The sequence below is a fragment of the Tenrec ecaudatus genome, chromosome 10 (assembly GCF_050624435.1).
Source record: "Tenrec ecaudatus isolate mTenEca1 chromosome 10, mTenEca1.hap1, whole genome shotgun sequence".
In the NCBI taxonomy this organism is placed as follows: domain Eukaryota; kingdom Metazoa; phylum Chordata; class Mammalia; order Afrosoricida; family Tenrecidae; genus Tenrec; species Tenrec ecaudatus.
In genome coordinates, this window is record NC_134539.1 from 126,630,786 (window position 1) to 126,649,110 (window position 18,325).

Sequence of the window (18,325 nt, forward strand, 5' to 3'; positions counted from 1 at the left end):
CCATAAGGAATGAGTCAGGTAAAAGGACTCATCCCAGAGGATCCTGAGAGCCAGAAGGAGCCTTAGGCCCCTGGTCTAAAAGAGGTCTGACGGGCGAATGATGCTATAGCTGGCAGAGGCCGGCTGAAATCCATTCCTTAAAGCTCTGGAGCCAGAGCTACTGCCCCAGACAGCCCAGGATGGACCTCCCACAGAGATGCTTCCCCTGGGTCCCTAAGCCTAATGTGTTTGCCCAATTTGTGTGTGTGTGTGTGTGTGTGTGTGTGTGTGTGTGTGTGTGTGTAGAGGGGAGGGGGATGTTACCATTAGATTAGACAGGACAAGCGGGAAGGAAGAGACAGAGAAAGGATATAAACATTGTTTCTCCTTCAATGGCTTAGGGACTATGCTAAATTCTTCCATACAGCATCGGAAGAATCAACTGGAAAACCCTATAGCAGGCAACACAGTCCGGTGGTTACGACGAGGGCTGGGAGTCACCGTCGGGTGGCATCTAGGCTCTTCCACCTACCAGCCTCAGTGTCCTCCGGTTGCAAAGTGGGTCCCGTAAGAGCGCCTAAGCAATGGAATGATTAGGTAATATATCTACAGTCTTTCCTGCGGCGTCCGGCCCAGAACAAGCACTTAACACGTCAGCTCCCGTTTTCATCAGTCAGGTCGATACGTCGTCTCCTTTTGCATACTGAAGAAGCTGAGGCTCCGAGAGGCTCAGTAACTGAGCCAGGGTCACAAAGTGAGTTAAGTGGACGCACTGACACCTGCCTGATTTCAAAGCCTGGGTTCTCTAAATCACCTTAAAGAACTGATAGAAATCAGTCATTCAAGTCTCTGTTTTAAAGGGCAGTTCGTTCAAGGCACTCGGAACTGTATCAGAAGGCACATACAATGTTTTATAGGAAAGGACCCTCTACGGTGCAGAAGCCAGGGTGACAGGACGCTTGAGCACCCGTCTGCCAATGGAAATGTCAGCCGTGGAAGCCCCAGCTGCTCCACGGAGAAAGGTCACAGCCTGCAACCTGCTACCTGCTCAGGTAAAGAGGACAGTTTGGGGAGTCCTCTGAGGCAGTTCCCCTCAGACAGGCCTGGTCACGATGGGCTGAAATTGACTCCCATGCGCCCAGCAGTAACATCCTACACAGAGCACGGTCCTGACCCAGGAACTCGGCTCACGATTCCTTGTAAACTCAGTCAGCATCACTAGTTAATTCCACTGCTGAAATGAAGCAAGGAGGCTGGGGTGCCCTGAGCCGGGCGGGTAGCTCCCTTGTCTGAGACGCTGGCTACTTGGGCTGATTTGTATAAACAGCAAGTAGCTCAATTTCTCTGCAACACTGATTCAGATGCATGAAAACAACACATTGGTTCCCAATTGCATCTGAGTGTTAAAAGTGTTGTGAAAACATTGCAGCAGAGAACTGACGGTGCCCAGACTGCTCACAACTCCATTTCTACAGCTGTCCCCAACTTGGACAGTTAGGTATGGTCTGTAGCTCATTGTCTTCGTATGTACTATACCGTATATACGCGTGTATAAACTGAGTTTTTCGGCACAGCTGTAATGCAGTTTTTATGGTAAAATTGGGTGCCTCGACTGATACTTGGGTAGGCTTATACTCGAGTGTATACGGTACATTCTGCTACCTAAACAACATTAAGGAAATAATTCCAGATACATGAAAGCATCTTTCATGGAATACAGTAGTGCAGGGCTCTCTCAAGGCCATCGAGTCAATGCTGACTCAGGGTGACCCCACTGTGGGTTTCCAAGACTATGACCGTTTATGGGCGTAGAAAGCTCAGTCTTTCTTCCTCAGAAATGCTGTTGGTTTCAAACTGCCAACCATGCAGATCGCAGCCCAACACATAACCACTACACCCCCAGGGTTCCTGTTTTGATGTCTGAGGCAAAGTAGCGCCCATTTGTTCTTAAGAGCTCTGGTGTAGGGTGTTTACTATAAGGTGCTTTATGGGGGATGCTTGGTAACTACAGGCAGTGCCAAGTCTGTCATCCGTCCACTTATCTGCTCCAGGCAGAATAAGTTATGAAAGAGCTAGTACGAGTTTACAGGAAAGAAATGCCGTCACACTCACCTCTGTAACCCCCACAGAATAACCCCCACGGAGTAACCGAGTAGCCCGCCTGGCCTGGAGGAAAGCACCGCTCATTTCCTTCCATGCATGGCGTTATCTGCGTTTGCATCACCAGTTACAAGGCGGCCCTGATAAATCACAGGCTTGGTTCTGGGATCGTGCACTGAGTCCTCTTGGCTTGTCACGGAAGACCCCATTTCCACTCCTCGAGACAGGAAGCCGCCCGCTCCGTCTGTGGAAGCTGTCCAAGGTGGCCCTCGGTGGCCAGAAACTGCCTCCAGGAGGAGGACCAGCAAGCGTTTTTGTTTTGGTTTGGGGTTTTTTTTACAAAAGAGATCTAGTTCTGGAGGCAGAAGTCAAACTGACGGCAGTCACTGGGAAGCGGGCCTGTCGACAGAAAGACAGCGATTCCATATCTACGGAAACACGGTAGTTGACTCAGCTAACCCAGCCAAGCCAGCTGAGTGGAGTCTGACACACGGCAACCCTACAGGGCAGAGGAGAACCACACCATAGGTTTCCGAGTCTGCACATCTTTGTGGGCGCAGACAGACTCGTTTTGTTCACCCAGAGTAGCTGGTGGCTTTGAACTGCCAGCTTGAGGTCAGCAGCCCAATGGCTAACCTATAGTACTACCAAGCCTCCTTAAAGAGTACAGAGAGTTAGGTAAAATTATAATAAAAATGTTAACAAGGTGCTGTTGAGTCCATTTTAATTCATGGTGACGCTAGGCATATCAGAAGAGAACTGGAATTCTCCATGCCTGAGTTTTTGGAAATTGATCACCAGGCCTTTCTTCCAGCACACATCTGGGTGGGCTCAAAGTTCAATCTCAACCTACCTGTTGGGTAGCAGCAGGGCACATAACCATTTGTGTTACCCAGGGCTAAAGTAACTTCAAGATCCCCTAGGCTGCTAACTGCAAGGTCAGCAGTTTGAAGCCACTAGGCACTTCTTGGGAGAAAGAGGAGGCTTTATTCCCATAAAGAGTGACAGTCTCAGAAGCTCACATGGGCAGTCTACCTTGGCCTTACATGGTCGCTACAAGTCGGAACCAACTTGATGGCACTGAGTTTGGTATGAGTTCACAGTGGCAGTTGCTACACATGGTCAGAAACGTCTTTGGCTTTGATGTTTCAGAAACTAGAGGCATCCCCTAGTAATTGGCTCCACTGTATTATCGCAGCAGCCCCAAGAAGGTCTTGACTCCTCTCTCTTCCTTAGTTTCTCAACCAATGGCTTGCCACATCTCTTTGATTGATTTGCCACAATACAGTCTAGCCCATTAGCCTTCTCTTTGAAATTCCCTTATGCGAGTCAAATCTCTTCCTAGAGCCAGGCCTGAACCAGAGCCACACCATGTCCAGACCATTATCTTTCATGGGACAGCTATCTGTCAGAAAAGCTGGGCTTCATTTCCAAAGGTACAATAGCCTGGAGCGAGGATTACTTGGGAGAGAGACAGAGGGCAACACAAGAACATGCTAAAGAGCGTGAGGAGAGTTTCCCTACCTACCAGGGAGAGACGTTTAGCTGAAGTAGACTAGACACTCTGGGAGGCAGCCTTGTTGGGGACTAAACTTATAAGATTAAGGTGTGCTTGATCTAAGCCATGGTGTTTTCAGGACACTGAATAAGGGATATTGAAGAAGAATCCGTGCATTTGGATGATGGTACTGGCAAAGAATACTGAAAGCACCGTGCCCTGCCAAAAGAGCACACCCATCTGTCTTGGCAGGACATCGGGCTTGGTGAAATGGAGAGGCAGCGAAAAAGCAGAAGGCCCTGGACAAGATGGACTGACACAGTGGCTGCGACCGTGCTCAAATCTAGGTGTAATTGTGAGGCTGGTGCAGTCCTGGGCAGTGTTTCATTCCGCTGTGCAGCGGGTCGCTGTGAGTCAGAACTGAATCAAACACGTAGGTAGGGGCAAAGTAGAAAGTCGTTCTTTCACTTGAGGAGGGTGGAGAGCTACCAATGCTTTGAAAGCTAAAGAGAGGCATGAAAAAGCCATGTGTCCTCGAAAAACTATTCTTGTGTAAGGAGCCAAAGGTGGTCCCTAAGTCAGCAATGTTCTGCTCTGCGATGTCTGTGGGGGCAAGTGCATGGGATTTAGCATGCTGATTAGACAGGACGTCCATGCAGGGATTACGTTTTCAGCTGCTGACCAAAAGGGACCCTTCCACTCTGTCCTACAGAGGTGTTGTCAGTTCGAAACAACTTAATAGCATCAGCCTTTGCCTGTTGTGCTCTAGGGGTGCACTGACTCATTCATTCACTGCCTGTGTGTGTGTGTGTGTGTGTGTGTGCGCACGCACACACGTTTATTCCTAGTAAAATAATAATATATCATCTGAATTCCAAACCACTGGCACTGTTCTCAATAAATGCTAATAGATGTTCACTGACGGTGCCGCAATCTCATTTTCAGCTCTGACATGTGATGAGCTGGGAAGCCATCACTCCTCTCCTGGTGACAAGAAAAGCGCTGAGCAAACGGAAAATGAACTTTTCTCGGGCCCCTCCGAGGACTGAGGTTGCAGGGCAAACTAGCCATCTGAGAGGCTGGGGAACCAGTGCAGAAGCACCCCAGCCATTCAGCCGAAGGAACACTTCACCTAGTCATTTCCACGCCTGTCTGGAAGCTGAGCGTGCACTGCCCGGGGAGTGGTCAATCCATGGGGACCAGCAGTCTTATTAAGAAAAGCATTAAACGTTCAAGGGTTTGACTCCCATGAGCCCGCGTGTCCTCTATTAAAAGAGCTAACTACGGTCCCGTGGCGGCCCTAGCCTGGCCAACGGCCTCCTCCATCCGGTCGCCCCAGGTATTAGCATGGCATGCAACTGAGGGGAGGCAGCAGTGTACTCTGTGAAATAGGCCGGAAGGTTCAGCGTGTTCTCCATAAACAAAGGTCTACCTTCCAAGGCAAAAGGCAAAAGGAAGTGTATCCACCTGGGGGAGAGGGCATTCCACCTCCTTCTAGGCTGTATGACCACAGGGCTAAGAGACACCTGGGAAGGCCACAGCCAGGGGACACAGGAGGCCGTGCAGGAGGACAAGCAGGTAGAAGCTCTCCCTCTGGAGCCTTAACAAGGACCACAGGTATCCCCAGAGGCCCCCTCCGGCTGCCCCAGCCCCCGGTCGTGCATCCTGCGGTGCTGGATGAAGGCGTCGTTCTGTGCTCCACGGGTGCTGGAGAAGCGGGATGGACTGCAGGAGGCCTGGCGGCACGCCTAAGACATCTCTCCTGTGTGACTGCCCTGGTGACCCTGACCATGAGCTCCAGAAAAAGGCCTTCCTTACCAATCTGGCTGCAGGTGTCCGGGTCCTCACCTGTGTGACGCCCCAAGTGTCAAGCCAGGTGGGAACACTGGCGGAAAGCTTGCCTTCACTCGCCAATGCTGGCGGCACAGCTCGCTGGGGTCCATGCAAAGAGAGGCAGTGTGAAGTGCGGGCTGTGCTGGAAGGCCTCGCCCCGCTGGCCACCCTCCTCCAGCTTCTCGCCCCTGTTGATGCCGGGACGCTGGATGAAGGTGCCGGTACAGCAGGAGGGCTTGGGGCACCCATAAGAGGCATAGGGCTCTCTTCACCTTTGGGAAAGCACTGCTGTTGCAGGAAGTTGTACTTGAAGCTCCAGGTCAGAGGTGCTGCTGCCCAGTTCAGCCCACTCTGGGCCACCTCCAGACCATGAGGCTGCCTGCACTGGGAGGCTCAGGCCCCAGGCGAACCTCCTTTGTGAGTAGGGCAGTGGTTGGTGGCTGGTCCACAGGCCACTCCAAACTGGCTTCAGGGCCAAAGCCGTCCCCACACTGGGGGCTGGGGAGACAGGGGTACCTTCACAGGCTCCTGCGCACATCAGGCCAGCTGTCTCTCCAGACACCGACTCAGGTCACCTTGGGGATGCTGGTCTAACAGCCCCTCCTCTGGCCATGGCAGGGCCTCCTGGTGGTGGTGAACTTCAGATATCCTTGGGGATAGGAGACTGATCAGGGGCAGGGCAAGGGGATTGGGGTGGGGGTGGGAGGGTCCTGAGCATGCTCCCATGCACCTGAGACTCCTGTTCTTGGTGTCTGAGCGGAAATGAGGGTCTCTGAGTGGCAGTCCCTGATGCTGAGCCCAGGAGAGAGCAGCCCCACTGCAAGAGCGGAGGCAGGTGGGGGCAGGTGGGCACCAGCACCACCATGTCAGCAAACCCTGACACAGTCACCCTGACTACCCAGCTGAGCGCACACGCTCACTGAGGGGTAGCCCCGACACATGGCAGTCGTGTGGCCCCCAGTGGTATGAGATTTGGGTGCTGTGGAAACACCATACTGTAGCCCACAGCCTCCTTCCACCAAACACTTGCCATCCCATCAATTCTGGCTCACACCGGCCCTATGTAGAAACACCAAACTCACTGCCGCTAAGTCCTCACTGCCACTAAGCCGATACCGGCTCACAGCGATCCTAGAAGGACAGGGCAGAACTAACACTGTGCGTTTCTGAGACTGTCACTCTTTACGGGAGTAGAAAGCCCTGTCTTTCTCCTGAGGAAAGCCTGCTGGTTTCGAATGGTGGGGCTTGTGGTTAGCAGCCACTAGACACCTGGCCTCCTGTCGTGACGCTACAGGACAGGTAGAACTGGCCCGTGGGTTTCTGAGACTGTGATTCTTTATGGGATGAGAAAGCCTCCATCCATGGAGTCAAAATGTTCAGTCATCCGGACCAGTGGCACAGCGCCCCCTGCACCCCACTTTCACAAGGCTGCCCAGGCAGGACAGAAGTCACCCTTCCCTTCTCCTGTATTAGGAGCCACACCCTGTGAGCCTCAAGGCAGAGATCTTGCTGAAAGACCAGGTGGGAGATCAAAGCTGGGCGCACACCTGGCAGAAGTGAAGCATTCCCCTCGGCTTGCCCCTTCCTCCCACCACGTCTAAATCTTGGGAGCAGCATCCTTAGACCCCCTCATGCCCACAGGCTTCATCCTGAGAGCTGAGAGGCAAACTGAAGTATCACCGTGTCGATCCAGCGGAGGCTCGGAGGAGGTGCAAAGAAGACAAGACCCTGGTCTGGTGCAGATGGCAGAAAGTAGAAGGATGTCACAACTGAGCATTCAGCCAGCTGGGGCGAAGTGACCCTGCCCTATGGCAGAATATGGCTTAATAACTGTCCTATGAATCACCTGGCTAAACCTTCTCACTTGCAAGGGAGGCGAAAGATGGCAGGAGGGGCCCCACCAGCCCTACAGTGCTTGTGTACAGAGGCTGGGGTGAAATAGCAGGTCCTCCTTGTGATGAGAGAACTCTCTGCTTTTCTCCTTTTTAACGGATCTTTCTCCCAGCCCAGCCCGGCAGTTTTCCAGGTGCCGGGCCTTGAATATTTTAGTAGCTCAAAAGCAGAACAAAGAACAGCCCCTGGGAAAGTACAGCCTGCTCTTCACCAAACCCTTTGATCAGGAGGCCGATTAAAGCACCAACACACAACTTAGGCGGTCTCTTCTCACAGTGCCAGGCATTTCGATGTGTTTATTTCATTTTCAGAAGTCAAGCCATCAGCCGTATCTTATCAGGCCAACATCTACTTTGCCTGACTTGAAGATGGGAACCTTTGCACACGGGTTCTGCACTCCGCCAGGGTGGCCACGGACATGGCAGGGCAGCCGGACCTCCTCTAAGCCCTGACTACATATCGTGGAAAAAGCTGTTCCCAACTCTAAGTACAATGGTTCATGTCTGCCTGATACTTAGTGGGTGGGGGGGGGGGAGGGGGAGCTTACTGCAGGGCTCTAAATCTCTGTCTGCTGATAAAATAGGATAAGCTCATCCCTGTTGCTCTTATGAAGTTGTTTCCAAAATAAAACGAACTGCCATCAAGTCCATTCTGACTCATGCCGGCCCTATAGGATAGGGTGGAACTGCCCCGAGACTGGGACGCTCATCTTTCCCCTGTGGAGTGGCTGGTGGTTTAGAACTGTAGGCCTTCAGGTCAGCAGCCCGGCAAAGCCACTGAGCCAGCAGGGCTCCATGGAGGGACACATAAAACGCTCCGTGTGAAAGCAATCCGAGAAGGGAAGCACGGCGGGGGGGGGGGGGGGGGGTGGAGCAGGCCAACGAAGAAAACAAGAAATGAGAACAGAGATGCTGGCGTTGGATGAAATCATTTTGAAGAACTCGCTAGGTCTCAAAGTCTCCGCTTAGTGGATGGACAAAGATATTGGACGTGGCCATTTATTCAAGCATATGTGTGTTCAACAAGCGACCATTCTTTTATCTTTTCTTAAATACTTTTATTGGGAACGCTTACATCTCTTATCACAATCCATACATTCATCCACTGTGTCAGGAACATTTATGCATATGTTGCCATCATCATTTTCAAAGCATTTTCTTTCTACTTGAGCCCTTGGTATAAACTCATTTACCCCATCCCTCCCCAACCCTTCCTCCCTCATGAACCCTTGATAAGTTATAGATTATTAGTTTCATATTGTACATTGTCCTCTGTCTCCCTTCACTCACTTTTCTGTTGTCTGTCCCCCTGGGAGGGGGTTATATATTGATCTTTGTGGTCAGTTCCCCCTTTCTCCCCCCACCTTCCCCTTATCCTGCTGGTATCTCTACTCTCACTGTTAGCCCTGAGGGGTTTATCTATCCTGGATTCCGTGTGTTTCAGGCTCTTGTCTATAGCAGTGTGCATGTTCTGGTCTAATCTGATTTGTAAGGTAGAACTGAGGTCACGTGGGTAGGGGGTGGAGCATTAAAGAACAAGAGGAATGTTGTGTGTTTCATTGGTGCTATACTGCACCCTGGCTGGGTCATCTTTCCCTTGTGACCCTTGTGAGCGGATGTCCAATTGTCTACAGATGGGCTTTGGGTCTCTACTCCTCTTCCCCCACCCCATTCACATTGGTATGATTTTGTTCTGATGATGCCTGATACCTTATCCCATTGACACCTCATGATCACACAGGCTGGTGTGCTTCTTCCATGTGGGCTTTGTTGCTTCTCAGCTAGATGGCTGCTTATTTATCTTCAAGCCTTTAAGACCCAGACCCACATTGTGCCTGGCACAATGGACGAATGTATAGATTGTGATAAGAGATGTAAGAGTTCCCAATAAAAGTATTTAAGAAAAAAAAAAAAGGAAGAACTGTCACTTGTTGAAAACACATATGCTGTATCTTTTGATAGCTGGGCACCATCAGTTTTCTTCACTACATTTGCTTATTCACCTACTTTGTCTAAAGTGATCGTGTCAGGAAGGTGAGCATCACAGAATGCCAATTATTAGAACAAAGTGTTCTTGTGTTGATGGAGTACTTGAGTTGAGGCCCAATGTCCATCTGCTACCTTAATTCTTAACATATAGATATAAGTACAAATATCTATTTCCCGCTCATTATACATACACATATTTACATATGTACATGTCTGTATTTAGACCTCTGTAAATGTCCTTTGCCTCCTGGTTCTTTCCTCTATTTCTATTTTTGGTTTATTTTTAAATGCAATACATTTGTTAGAATAAAGATGATGTCAAGTCCCTCTACACTCATTACACTCTTTCAGTCTTCTCAAGAAGCACTGGTTAGCTCATGATCACAATTTTGACTTTCTCTACCCTAGTGAACCATTGTCTTGGCTTTAGGCTGACATCTGATGTTGAACGTGGAAGACAAAGTGAAGGGTCAACAGCCACCACCTTAGGGACCCATCGTTGCAAGCCTGTTGGTCCTCAAAGGTCCATTAGCCAAACCAATACTTAGAACATCTTCCCCTGAGGATCTCAGATCCGCACCGCAGCGCCTGACCCAGAGCAGGTACACAATAAAGTTCCTGGACAAGTTCAATTGAAAGATAATGGATATATAAAACAAGTAATGTACCACCTGGCACCCACAGAGCACTCAGTAAGAGTAGGCACTATTAGGTGGGTTAGAAATAACTGTCTAGTTTCCATCCATCAGTTCTTGTTACAGCTCTTGGGGCCACACAAGCCTGAGAACAACTCTAACCAAGAGGATAAGTCAAAGAGTGCTGCTAAACGTATCATGGAAACCGTTACTAAGCAAAAACACCAAAATGTGAAGCTATTGGTGCTCAATGTCCCCATCCCTCTAAACCTCCACAGAAGAATTCTCCACTCTTCAGTTCCCCTCACTTCAACAGGGCAGTTTGAGGACCTCGAATCATGTTCCTCTTAAGAAGTCTGAGCAGGCGAAATCTGGTCCGCAGGGCAAGTGGCACAGTGTTGACTGATGGAATTCTCCAAAGAACTACCCTTGGAACAACGAACAGCTTTAGCGTCAGGATTAAAACGCGTCCTTGGTGCAACTTTGCTGGCCCTTTTCTCGCCACTGCAGATTTCAATTTTCTTTAAATTTCTTCTCACCCTAACTCTGTGGTCCCCCTGTGCACTTCCAGATAATCTGTCAGCATGACCTCTGGAACCCAAAACACAGTCACCATAACTTGGGGCTAAATTATCTGCCCTGAGTTTAACTGGCCCAGGAGATCCCCTTGGAAACCACTGCTTCTAGTAGGCCATTTTTTAGGCACCCTATAGACAAGTTTATTATGGAGAGAACTTGTCTGCAGCCAGCCACTGATCACAGAAACATGTTTAAACGTGTCTTGTTTGGAATCACTGACAGGTCAACTATACAGGCGAAACCACATTTTCTAATGTATTTCTGTGTCAGTCTGGCCATCGAAGCACCTAGGTCTATCCAGTGATATGAGTCGGGACCTCCTCACCAGCACCCGACCACCACCACCTCAACAACGCAGATGTTCAACACCTCCGAGTACATATGCGGGAGTTCCCCCCCCAAAAAAAACAGATTTTTTTCAAAGCCATGTATTTAAATGTTTTGCAAAACCACCTTATAAACCTTAACAAAAAATAATCCCCAGAAGTCTCCTTAAAACCAAACAAGGGTTTAACTTAATAGTGAAAAAGGTCTGCCTTGAGCATGATAGAAGAACTGTCCATTCAGGGTCAAATTGGCACATCAACTTGAAAGACCAGAGAGGAACCTCAGGGGCAGTGAATTATGTTCATGGGGAAGGAACAGCACAGAAAAGGAAGCTGAGAATGGTCGTTGAACTTGAAGAATGTATTCAATGTCACTAACTAGCACGTGTAGAAACTGTTGGGGGTGGGGGGGGTGGGCTGAAGATCAAGATTTCATTTCACTAGCCCTCTCTACTATGCTGTGGGAAATATGGTCCATAACTTTCTCTTCCCTAGTACCTGAGTAGAAATTCCGCTGCCTAAAAGCCACGATGATCCAAACAAACCAGCAAAACCCCAAAGTCAGGAATTCCACAAACAGATGCTGCTCACTCTGGTCCTCCTAAAAGGATGCTTTTTTATTAAAGAGATGCACAGAGAAGATCATGATTGGATTTGACATAATCGACATTCAAGGGGGAAACCCTTATGTAGTGAAGACTGCATTGACTCAGATTCAACGCAAGAAGTGAGGCAGGGGTGGGAGAAAATAGGCACAAAGGCAAAAAAAAGAAAAAAAAAGGAAACAGCAGGATGTCGAGCGAGTCCGGAATGCTGCTCCAGAAGCCCTGAAGCACTGCCCAATTACAGCTCACCTGAGAAGTCACAAGCAGAAAGAGGCAGCAGGTGGAGGAGGGTGGAGGGCTATAGAGTGGTAGCAGATCAAAATATCTTTTGAGCAAATGGGAGGTGGCAAGCACTGGGGGAAATCGTGAGGAGGAGAAGGGGAATGAACGGGACAGGGAAAGGGAGATCAGACTTCACATGTGGGGCCTGGCTTCCAGCTCCAACCCTGAGCCTGACGCCCGGTGCTTCGCCTTTGGGGGCTCTTTGCCCCGTAAAACAGGGAGGTATCCTGAGAAGCTCTACGCGCCTCGTGGTGCTGGCTTTCTGTGCATCTGTGACAACAGGAACCAGGAGAACATGGGAGGCCCAGGAGAGCAGAGATACGTGTTGTCCTGTTCACCAATGACTCTTGAGTGCCCAGTCTGGCACAGGGCACACTCATCCAGCCTGCTGTCTTCACTCAGAAATAAGTAAGTGGATAAGCAATGTTGCCAGGGGGGAGCGTGTCCTGTCTTAGTTCCCCAGGCCTGCGAAGGCAGAAATACCACAGTGGGTGCCTTTACCAAACAGGTATTTCTTCTCCCACAGGTCAGGAGACCAGAAGTCTAAAGGTAGGGCACCGCCTCTAGAGGAAAGCTTCTTTCCTTGTGGCTCTAGGGGAAGGGTCCTCATCCCTGGTGATCTTCAGGGTGGTATGGCAACGACCTTTCCCCATCTCTGCCCACACAAGGCGTAGTAGGCCTACCACATGATCAGAAGAAGGAAACTCATTCCCAAGTGGGACTTAGGTCCCTGCGCGAGCACATAACCTTGGAGTGAGCACTTGGTCCACGTGCATTTGGGGACACACTTCGATCCACAACACCATCTCAAAGAGCACACTTCAAACTAGAATCCGTGACTCGTTATCAACTCATCCATCCGTTATGCAAATTGTTGCAAGGTACAAAGAGGCAGCTCTCCTCTTTCTAGAGCATAGTGACCAGGGCTCCTCAAACTTTAAACAGGGGGCCAGGTCACTGTCCCTCAGACCCGTTGGAGGGCCGGACTATCGTTTAAAAAAAAAAAACTATGAGCAAATTCCTATGCACACTGCACATATCTTATTTTGAAGTTAAAAAACCAAATGGGCAAAAACACCCGGCAGGCCAGATAAATGTCCTCAGCGGGCCGCATGTGGCCCGCGGGCCGTAGTTTGAGGACCCCTGGCTTAGTAGGTTTCACGCAGGGCTACTAACCAAAGTGAGCAGATGGAAACCACAAGCCACTGCGAAGAAAGCTGAGGTCTTCTACCCTCAGAGGCGATTATGATCTTGAAAGGCCACAGGGCCAGTTTTACTCTGTCCTGTAGGTTCACTATGAGTCGGAATCGACAGGACAGCAGTGAGGTGGGGTTGGGTTGGGTTGGGTTGGGTTGGATTGGGTTGGGTTGGGTTGGATTGGGGTGGGTGGGGTGGGGTGGGGTTGGGTTGGGTTGGGTTGGGTTGGGTTTGGGGTTGGGTTAGGTTAGGTTGAGTTGGGTTGGGTTTCTCCATCGGGTTCCTGTGAGTCGCAATGTCTAGGTAGCAGTGGGTGGGTAGGATTCACTGTGTAGATACTGACTGCCCAGTACTGCTGCCTTCCCCAAGACGATGCACGGGGCTCTGTCAGGCAGTGAGCGCTATAGAAGACACAGAAGCCAAAACAGCTCAGAGCCAGCCTAAGGAGGTGGAGCGGTCAGCATTGACTGGGGGGCAAAGGGTGTATACATGAGTCATGGGAGATAAGGCTGGAAGCGCGAGTTGCGTCCACCTGGCTCAGCCTGGTCTACCAGCAGCACTAGCCTTCTATCATGAGCGGCAGGACCATAGTTAAGGGCCCAGGTTTGTATCTAGACAGGGGGGTTCCCAGGTTGAATTGTAAGCAACTATCTTAACTTTCCCATGCCTTAGTCTCCACACAGACCAAAAACCAAACCCACTGCCATCAAGTCTGTTCCGATTCATATCAACCCTGCCCTGGGTTTCCGAGACTAGACTTTTCAGGTAATGGGTAGGACGCAGCAGGGAGGCGGTAGGCAGAGAGCCGAGTTAAGAGGTCGCTATAGTTATAGGTGGGAAGAGCTGAGTGCACCAAGCAGCAGAGAAAAGGGGTCAAGGAAAGTGAACTGGCCAAAGATGAACCATCCGAGCCACTGAAGCTTGACACGTGCTTTGACGAGGCTGATGCAGAAACTGGAAGAGGCAATCAAAGCATTTGTCTGGAAAAAAAAAAAGCCCATTTTCCCACTGAGGTGACTATTAAAATTACTTCAGCTTGCCCTAGACTGAAGGAGCCCTGGTGGCACATCGGTTAGCGCTGGGCTACTAACCAAAAGGGTTGTAGATCGAGCCCCCACCCCTGACTCTGAGAAAGCAAGACCTGGTGATCTGCTAGAATACAGTCTACAAAACCCTATGGGCAGTGTTACTGCCACGTGGGGTCACTATACATTGAAATAGATGAGAAGATGCCTCAAACGGGCCTAGATCCCAAGCTTCTCGCACGGCTTGTTCCACCCAGCGGTCCCAGTCCGTGACAGGCAGTCTGTGTCGGTGGAGCATTCACCAGCAGGACTAAAGCACAATGGCAGCACAGGGACCTCAGGGATGGGACTGTGACACGGGCTACTTTCACACATTGACAAATTAATAGAGCCGACCCTTTACCGAGAACAAACACTGAACACTGGCAAGCGATCGTATTTGCTTGTATCCACATGAAGCTATTGTGTTTTTGGTGGGCATCCAATGTCATTTGAGAATAATTATTGAAAATATAATCAAGTAGAAGGAAAATGCTTCGAACATGATGATGGCAGCATAAACACAAATGTGACTGATACAATTGATGTACGGATTGTGATAAAAGCTGTAAGAGCCCCCAAAAAATGATTTAAAAATAATAATACAAAATGACTCCTTGGCGTTCTTGACATTCCCCCAAGATTTGAGAGAAGGGTCAGGCAGGGCTAGTACCCAAAACCCACTGCCATGTAGCTGCTTGCAATTCATACCGATAGCAACCCTACATAGGGTTTGAGACTATAAAGCTTCATGAGAGCAGAAAGCCTCAACTTTCTCACATGGAGTAGCTGGTGGATTTGAACTGCACGCACCACAGTTAGCAGCCCAGTAGCTGAACCAGTGTCCCTAGGGCCTCTACCAGGCTGGCAATAATAGATGAATATTTCTGAGATGGCAGAGCCCTGGAGCAGAATTCCATGTTGTGGCTATATTATGGGATGGCTCTTCCTCAAAGGCAGCTAAATGTCAGGTCAGTGGCTATCCCCAGAGGGTAGGGCAACCTCTAACAGAGAACATCTACATTTCGAGAGCGAGAGAAGCCTCTCTCGCCTTTGGAATCTCCGTGCTCTGCACTCCTGCCACCTTTGACAAACCTGATTTGAACCCCTCCACACCCTGAGGGTGCAGAGCAGGAGTTTCGCATGAACAATGTCTTACGGATGAGCAAATTACTTGCAAATATTTGATGTTTTCAACTAGGAAAGGGTTTCACATTTCACGTGTCTAAGATTATCTGGTATGGAAACTAAGGTGCAATTAGGAGCCCTGGTTGGGCGGTGGTTAAGCACTCATTGGGCTGCTAACCCCAAGGTCAACAGTTCCAGCCCACCCGTCGTCCTGTGGGAGAAAGATGCAGCAGTCATCTTCCATGAAGATTACAGCCTTGGAAGGCCCCTGGGGAGAGTTGGATGAGGGCAGTTTTACTCAGCCCTACAGGGTCCCTGTGGAGTCGAAATCGACTCTGAGCTGAACAGCAGTGACGAAGTATAATTTAAAAAAATAAATAACCAAATAGTTCGACTCTAGGTAGCTACCTCAGCCATCCGCTTAGCTGGCCTCTTTGAGACATTGCCTCACCCTCCAGGGTTGGTTCTCCCATCCATGAAAGGTGGGATGGAGTCAGGTGAGCACAAACTCCTCCCTGCTGTAACACCACAATTCCTGGTCCTATGCCAGGAAACGCCAGTGGCACATATGTTGCATGAGGATGGTGGTTTTTATCCTCCTGGTCATGCTTCTACCCTCCTGGTCATGGGCAAAGCAACCGATGGCAAGCCAACTCCGGGTCCCTGGGTGCTGTCAATGATTAACACACTCACCTGCCAAACAGAAAGGAGGGAGATCATTGTCCACCCAGCGGTGCCTACCAAGAAAGGTCTGGCCATCTATTTCCAAAGCAGCAGCCATCGAAAATGCTACAGGACACAGCTCTATTCCCACACTAACAGGGTCGCCATGAGCATCGACAACTGGTGGTTCTTCCTGCCCCTTTCGTTCATCTTTCTGCCCGAAACCCTCACATTAAATAAAGTAAGGTCAATTTACCAGAAAGGGAAGACCAAGATGCCCAGCGCTGAAATGACTAGCAATCACAGAAGGTCCGTTCCCCACAACTCCCACCTGGCCAACCTGCACACCCAGGCCCCAGGAGTCCCAAGTCTTTTCCACCCCCCTCCATCTACCCACTGCAACCACGGGCTCAAATACAAGAAAGTTGTGAGGATGGGGCAGGACCCTGCGGTGTTTCCCTCTGTTGTGTCGCTGAGTCGGAACCACCTCGATGGCACCTAACAACATCTGCACGCAACCATGGCCACTGGCACCGTGTCCCCTGCAGGTATGTGATTTCGTGCACCTGCCTACAGGTTAAAACTCTATCTAACTCATGTCTAACCAACCCCTTCCCTGACGGGCCTCGAACACTGGGCTGAACGGAGATGACCTAAGTCCCTCAGATCTGTACGGGGCAAAGTCTGCCTGGGGACCCGCCCTATGCTCCCTGCACTCCCGCTAGTGCTCCCACTGGGGCTCCAGCAAACCTGCCCGGGTCCCTTCGGAGGCTGCAGCTCCATCCTCCCCTACTTTGGGGACAGGGGTGGGGTGGGGCCTGGAGGTCTGGGCCGCTCCAGCCCACCCGCAGCCCCCACCCCACCCCACCCTCACCGAGCTCCTCCAGCGGGCCGGCGGCGGCTACCTGGTCCAGCAGCCGGTAGATACTGATGCCCAAGGTCTCCATCAGCAGCTGCCAGTCGGCCCCGGCCAGCGCGGGCCGTTGGAGTTCGGCGCAGGCCTCCCGGAACTGCTGGTCGGAGAAGCGGCCCGGGGCAGGTTCCATTCTTCCTCCGCAGCCGCAGCGCTGCTGCCCGGCCCAGGCCGGGACGTTGGAGTGGCTTAGGGGGCGGGGCCTCGGCGTGATGGGCAGGTACCAGAGCGCGCGGGGGAGGGGCAGAGTCTGGAGGGAGGTGGGGCCTGGGTGGGCGGGTCTAGAGGTGGGCGGAGCAAGGGGCAAAAGTCGAGGAAAGTTGTGCTCAGTCTGGGAAAAGGACTTGGAAGTGAGGAGGCTGCCAGAGAGAAGGAAAGAGGGAGAAAGCAAGACGCTCCTCATCTCAAAAACCCGCCCTGGAGTTCATCCTGTAATACCACCTTCTGCCAACTAAACGAAACGCACTACCATCCAGTAGACTTCCACGCAGTGACCCTCATAGTTACAAGCCTCTTTTTTTATGTAAAAAAAATCATTTTATTGGGGGTTCATACAACTCTTATCACAACCCAGCCATCCATTGTGTCGAGCACATTTGTACATTTGTTGCCATCGTCATTCTCAAAACATTTGCTTTTGACTTGAGCCCCTTGTATCAGCTCCTCATTTTCCCCTCCCTTCCTCCCCCTTCCTCCCTCCCCACTGATAATTTTTAAATCATTATTTTTCCATGTCTTGAACTGACTAATGTCTCCCCTCACCCACTTTTCTGTTGACCATTCCCAAGGGAGGGGCTTCTATGTAGATCCTTGCCCCTCCCGCGCTCTACCCCACCTTCCCTGCAGCCTCGAAGTAGGCCACTCTCACCACTGGTCCTGAAGGGTTTGTCCTGGATTTCTGTGTTTCCAATTCCTATCTTTCTCCACTAGCCGCTGGTGAGTTTGAACCACCAACCTCCTTGTTAGTGGCCAAACGCCTAATCCGCAGTGCCACCAAGGTTCTCCTCTTGCTTTCTATCCTTTACCTTTTCTGAAAAAGGTAGGGGAATTCTCTAAGCGATTGGCAGAATTAAGTAATAATAATTTACAAACTATCAATGGTTTGTGAGGGAAGGGCTGGGGAAGGGGTGCGGAATGAGGAGCTGATATCAAGGGTTCAGGTAGAAAGAAAATGTTTTGAGAATGATGATGGCAACAAATGTACTTGACACAATGGATGGATGGATAGATGGATGGATGGATGGATTGTGATAAGAGTTGTATGAGCCCAATAAAATGATTTTTTTTAAAGAGGAGGGAAAGACAGAGCAGAAGTACTTGACATCCCCCCCTCCCCCTCCAAACGGTGTAATCAAAGTTCTCCTCTCCCAGTTACACAGATAGAAGCTCATCCTGAAAAGGGATCCTTGGGAATCCATCAGGCCCTCAAATGGGTCCATGGTGCAAAACCGGTTAAGAAATGTAATCCATCCAGGGGATCCAAGACCGAGCAGGAGTTCTCAGATTGGATTGCAGGGTAGATTTGCCCACCCTGGAAGGTGTGGAAGCTCATCAGAAAGGTGTTACGATCTGGCCAGGATTATTTCCATAGCTTGCACAGACTAGACTTTGGGCAATTCAAAGATCATTTGTTCCTTGGAAG

General features: G+C 50.4%; 1 protein-coding gene across 2 annotated transcripts in view; it reads right to left on the reverse strand.

Annotated features, from left to right (window-relative positions):
• The window catches only part of PCTP (phosphatidylcholine transfer protein), a 29,049-nt gene extending 12,178 nt beyond the window's left edge, over positions 1-16,871 (reverse strand). For both annotated transcript variants that reach the window (XM_075561565.1, XM_075561564.1), the window contains exon 1: positions 16,676-16,871. In XM_075561565.1, coding sequence (XP_075417680.1) covers positions 16,676-16,816 — 141 coding nt within the window. In that variant the 5' untranslated portion in view covers positions 16,817-16,871. The remainder of the gene's footprint in view (positions 1-16,675) is intronic.
• Between the last annotated feature and the right edge of the window lie 1,454 nt (positions 16,872-18,325).